Source organism: Entelurus aequoreus, linkage group LG01 (assembly GCF_033978785.1).
Source record: "Entelurus aequoreus isolate RoL-2023_Sb linkage group LG01, RoL_Eaeq_v1.1, whole genome shotgun sequence".
Taxonomy (NCBI): Eukaryota; Metazoa; Chordata; class Actinopteri; order Syngnathiformes; family Syngnathidae; genus Entelurus; species Entelurus aequoreus.
Window position 1 is genome coordinate 22,610,462 of NC_084731.1, and position 6,000 is coordinate 22,616,461.

Consider the following 6,000-nt stretch of genomic DNA (forward strand, 5'->3'; position numbering starts at 1 on the left):
GATGAAACGAGATTGTATGCATGAGTGTATGTTTGTACAGTGAATGTATGTGTGTATGTATGTACCGTGTGTGTTTATGTATGTATGTATGTACCGTGTGTGTATGTATGTACCGTGTGTGTATGTATGTACCGTTTTGATTGATTGATTGAGACTTTTATTAGTAGGTTGCACAGTGAAGTACATATTCCGTACAGTTGACCACTAAATGGTAACACCCGAATAAGTTTTTCAACTTGTTTAAGTCGGGGTCCACTTAAATTGATTCATGATACAGATATATACTATCATATATACTATCATCATAATACAGTCATCACACAAGATAATCACATTGAATTATTTACATTATTTACAATCAGGGGTGTGGGGTGGGGGGGGATATGGACATCAAGTAGTGGACATAGAGAGAGAGAGAGAGAGAGAGAGAGAGAGAGAGAGAGAGAGAGATCAGAAGGCATAAGAAAAAGAAAAAGTATCTGCATTTGATTGTTTACATTTGATTATTAGCAATCCGGGGAGGGTGTTAGTTTAGGGTTGTAGCTGCCTGGAGGTGAACTTTTATTGCGGTTTTGAAGGAGGATAGAGATGCCCTTTCTTTTATACCTGTAGGGAGCGCATTCCACATTGATGTGGCATAGAAAGAGAATGAGTTAAGACCTTTGTTAGTTCGGAATCTGGGTGTGTTTATGTATGTATGTATGTATGTACCGTGTGTGTATGTATGTACTGTGTGTGTTTATGTATGTATGTATGTATGTATGTACCGTGTGTGTATGTATGTACCGTGTGTGTTTATGTATGTATGTATGTACCGTGTGTGTTTATGTATGTATGTATGTACCTTGTGTGTATGTATGTACTGTGTGTGTTTATGTATGTATGTATGTACCGTGTGTGTATGTATGTACCGTGTGTGTTTATGTATGTACGTATGTACCGTGCGTGTATGTATGTACCGTGTGTGTTTATGTATGTATGTATGTATGTATGTACCATGTGTGTGTATGTTTATGTATGTATGTACCGTATATGTATGTACCGTGTGTGTATGTTTGTATGTACACTACCGTTCAAAAGTTTGGGGTCACCCAAACAATTTTGTGGAATAGCCTTCATTCCTAAGAACAAGAATAGACTGTCGAGTTTAAGATGAAAGTTCTCTTTTTCTGGCCATTTTGAGCGTTTAATTGACCCCACAAATGTGATGCTCCAGAAACTCAATCTGCTCAAAGGAAGGTCAGTTTTGTAGCTTCTGTAACGAGCTAAACTGTTTTCAGATGTGTGAACATGATTGCACAAGGGTTTTCTAATCATCAATTAGCCTTCTGAGCCAATGAGCAAACACATTGTACCATTAGAACACTGGAGTGATAGTTGCTGGAAATGGGCCTCTATACACCGATGTAGATATTTCACCAAAAACCAGACATTTGCAGCTAGAATAGTCATTTACCACATTAGCAATGTATAGAGTGTATTTCTTTAAAGTTAAGACTAGTTTAAAGTTATCTTCATTGAAAAGTACAGTGCTTTTCCTTCAAAAATAAGGAAATTTCAATGTGACCCCAAGCTTTTGAACGGTAGTGTGTATATATGTGGGTATATATATATATATATATATATATATATATATATATATATATATATATATATATATATATATATATATATATATATTAATTGAAAATAAGGACATTTCAATGTGACCCCAAACTTTTGAACGGTAGTGTATATGTATGTATGTATGTATGTACGTATGTACTATGTGTGTATGTTTATGTATGTATGTACCGTGTATGTATGTATGTACCGTGTGTGTGTACTTTTATGTATGTATGTACCGTGTGTTTTTATGTACGTATGTATGCATGTATGTAATTAATGATAAATAAATGGTTTATACTTGTATAGCGCTTTTCTACCTTCAAGGTACTCAAAGCGCTTTGACAGTATTTCCACATTTACCCATTCACACACACATTCACACACTGATGGCGGGAGCTGCCATGCAAGGCGCTAACCAGCAGCCATCAGAGGCAAAGGGTGAAGTGTCTTGCCCAAGGACACAACGGACGTGACTAGGAAGGTAGAAGGTGGGAATTGAACCCCAGTAACCAGCAACACCCCGATTGCTGGCACAGCCACTCTACCAACTTCGCCACGCTGTGTATGTATGTATGTACCATGTATGTATGTATGTATGTATGTATGTACAGTGGATGTATGTACCGTGTGTGTATGTTTATGTATGTATGTACCGTGTGTGTATGTTTATGTATGTATGTACCGTGTGTGTGTGTTTATGTATGTATGTACTGTGTATGTATGTATGTATGTATGTATGTACCGTGTATGTATGTACTGTGTGTGTATGTTTATGTGTGTATGTACCGTGTATGTATGTTTATGTATATATGTATGTATGTACCGTGTATGTATGTTTATGTATGTATGTACCGTGTATGTATGTACCATCTGTGTATGTTTATGTATGTATGTATGTACCGTGTGTATGTTTATGTATGTATGTACCTTGTGTGTATGTTTATGTATTTATGTATGTACTGTGTATGTATGTACCGTGTGTGTATGTTTATGAATGTATGTATGTATGTATGCATGCATGTATGTATGTATGTATGTATGTATGTATGTATGTATGTATGTATGTATGTATGTATGTATGTATGTATGTACGATGTATGTACAGTGTGTGTATGTTTATGTATGTCTGTATGTACGATGTATGTACCGTGTGTGTATGTTTATGTATGTACCGTGTATGTATGTATGTACCGTGTGTGTGTGTGCGCGCGCGTGTGTGTGTGTGTGTGTGTGTGTATGTATGTATGTACCGTGTGTGTGTGTGCGCGTGTGCGCGTGTGCGCGCGCGCGTGTGTGTGTGTGTGTGTGTGTGTGTGTGTGTGTGTGTGTGTGTGTGTGTGTGTGTGTGTGTGTGTGTGTGTGTGTGTGTGTGTGTGTGTGTGTGTGTGTGTGTGTGTGTGTGTGTGTGTGTGCAATATATTTGTCTCCGAGTATGTGCGAGAAACAAAGTTCGGTCCCAACCACCCAGAAAGCTGAACTATTTATTCAAGACAACTAATGTATTTATAGTTCATTGACGTAATTTGTGTTATAAAATAAGAACAGGAAGTGAACATATGTGTTAGTAATTGATAAGATACAAAAAGAGGTAGGATTAATAAGCTTTGCTTCTTCCTACTTCTTTTCGGACATGTCAGAAGAGAGACAACATGTAAAAAAAAACATAATGTATCATATTGTAACAGTTTGCATGTTTGAAAATAAACTTAAACAACAATTACTAGTAAAGTGGATCCGTCTGTCTCATAGGTCTGAAAAGTTGTCAGCCCTGGCAGCAACGCTACAAAAAGCCTCCCTCCAGAAAAAAGACTTGGAGCTGGAGCTTGAGGAGCTGGAAGAGGCAGCCTCAATGGTTGCCGAGGAGGAAGGAAGCTCCAAGAGTGCTTCAGGGAGCGTTTGCAGTGACAGCAACTCCTCCCAAGAAGACGAGGAGTGTGCGACCCCGGGCGGAGGGGGAGGAGAGTCATCTAAGGACAGCCCTCTGCACCCCTCCTCCCCCGTCTGCGCCATCCCACAGCAGAGCGTCACGCTCCCGTCAGCGGACGGCAACGTCAACGCTTTCCCACCCGCCTCAGAAGGCACCAGGCCACTCATCCAAGAGCTCGGGGAGCTGAGAATCACTCAAGACGCACGCAGCAGTCCTGAAGAGGAGAGGAAGCTTTCACAGGCGAAGACGAGCGCAGCAGCAGGAGGGACTTTATTAGAGCCGAGTCAGCAGAATAACGCTCTGCTCATCATTAAAACACAGGAAGATTCATCCCCTGATGGGCTTTTTGAAATGTAACCTGGATGTAAACCCTCAGATATTTCATCGTGTACTTGTAAGTACTTTATTCATATTTCATAAATCATTTTTTTCTTCCTTTAGCATCATTGAGTATACATAAAGTGGTACCTATGTTTTTTGTTCCAGAAGGTCAAATCTAATAAAGAGTGAATCGGTGTTTCCCGTAAGAAATCATGTAAAACCAATTCATTTGTTCCAGACATCTGAAAATGTAAACACAATGTGCATTTCTTTTAGGATAATTGTAGTTTTACATGCAGAAAATACAAATAAAGGACAATAGAAATGGATAAAAGAGCATTTAACATCACTTTTACCTTTACTATTCTAAGGTTCTTGTACTAAAATTGTATACAAATCTAATTATGGTGAGAATGTTCAGCTAAAAGTGGGGAGTATGAAAGATGAGGTACTACTTTATGTTTGAGATATTTACCAAGATTTCTGGTGACAAGTTATTTTCCTGACATGTTTTATGTTGTATACAAATACTGTTAGTGACTCTGTAAGCTCTTGTATTTACTTGAAATAAATTGATACCAAATATGCATTCTAGTGGCTTTTTTGAGAAAATACCCATCCATCCATTTTAATGTCATGTATTGATTAATTTTAAACTGTCTGCTGTTGGAAAAACTGAATGGTTCCTTCCTCATGAACAAGGTTTGATAAATAATATGCACATGATATGGCACACCATATCATTTTAAAGTGGCTGACCATGTCATTTTAAATTGGCCGATCCCATAATTTAAAGTAGCATGTCACATCATTTTAACATGGTCTGCCACATAATTTATAGTGGTCTTCCACATAATTTTAAAGTGGACCAACCCATAACTTTATATTGGCCTACCACATCATTTTGAAATGTCCCATCCCAACATTTTAATCTGGCACATCATATAATTTCAAATCAGCCCACCACATCATTTTAATGTGACCCATCCCATAATTTTAAAGTAACACGCCACGTTAGTATAACATGGCCTGCCACATTATTTCAAAGTGACCCTCTACGTCATTTAATGTGGTCTCACATTTTGAGGTGGCCCATCCCAAAATTTTTATGTGGCCCTCCACGTCATTTTACGTGGTCTGTCATATCATTTTAAAGTTGCCCATCTCATAATTTTAGTGTGGCCGATCCCATGATTTAAAGTAGCACGTCACATCAATTTAAATGGCCCTCCACATAATTTTAATGTGGTCCATTCCATAATTTTATTTTGGCCTACCACTTCATTTTGAAATGTCCCATCCCAAAATTTTAACTAGGCACACCATATAATTTCAAATTAGCCCACCACATCATTTTAATGTGGTCTTCCATATCATTTTAAAGTGGCCCACCCCATAATTTTAAAGTAACACGCCACGTTAGTATAATGTGGCCCTCTACGTCATTTAATGTGGTCTCACATAATTTTGAAGTGGCCCTCCACATCATTTAAGGTGGTCTCACATCATTTTAAAGTTGCCCATCCCATAGTTTTAATGTGGTCTGCCATATCATTTTTAAGTGGCCGATCCCATAATTTAAAGTAGCATGCCACATCATTTTAAATGGCCCTCCACATAATTTTAATGTGGTCTGCCACATAATTTTATTTTGGCCTGCCACATCATTTTAAAATGTCCCCTCCCAAAATTTTAATGTGGCTCACTATATAATTTAAAATTGGACCACCTTGTCATTTTAATGCGGTCTTCCATATAATTTTAAAGTGGCCCGTCCCATAATTATTACGTGTCACACTATATCATTTGAATGTGGCCCGCCACGTCCTTTATGTGGTCTGATTTTAAGTTGGCCCAGCCCATAATTTTATTTTGGCCTGCCACATCATTTTACAATGTCTCATTCCATGATTTAACGTGGTCTGCCCCATAATTTTTAAGTGGTCCATCCCATAATTCTAAAGTGGACCTCCACATCATTTTAAATGGCCCTCCACATAATTTTAATGTGGTCTGCCACATAATTTTATTTTGGCCTGCCACATCATTTTGAAATGTCCCATCCCAAAATTTTAATGTGGCGCACCATATAATTTAAAATTGGACCACCTTGTCATTTTAACGCGGTCTTCCATATAATTTTA

The 6,000-nt window shown here is 38.0% G+C and overlaps 1 protein-coding gene across 4 annotated transcripts in view; it reads left to right on the forward strand.

The window, feature by feature from the left end:
* Window positions 1-4,443, forward strand: part of shq1 (SHQ1, H/ACA ribonucleoprotein assembly factor) — a 130,850-nt gene extending 126,407 nt beyond the window's left edge. For all 4 annotated transcript variants that reach the window (XM_062045859.1, XM_062045867.1, XM_062045851.1 and 1 more), the window contains one exon: window positions 3,358-4,443. In XM_062045859.1, coding sequence (XP_061901843.1) covers window positions 3,358-3,892 — 535 coding nt within the window. In that variant the 3' untranslated portion in view covers window positions 3,893-4,443. The remainder of the gene's footprint in view (window positions 1-3,357) is intronic.
* Window positions 4,444-6,000: the final 1,557 nt, after the last annotated feature.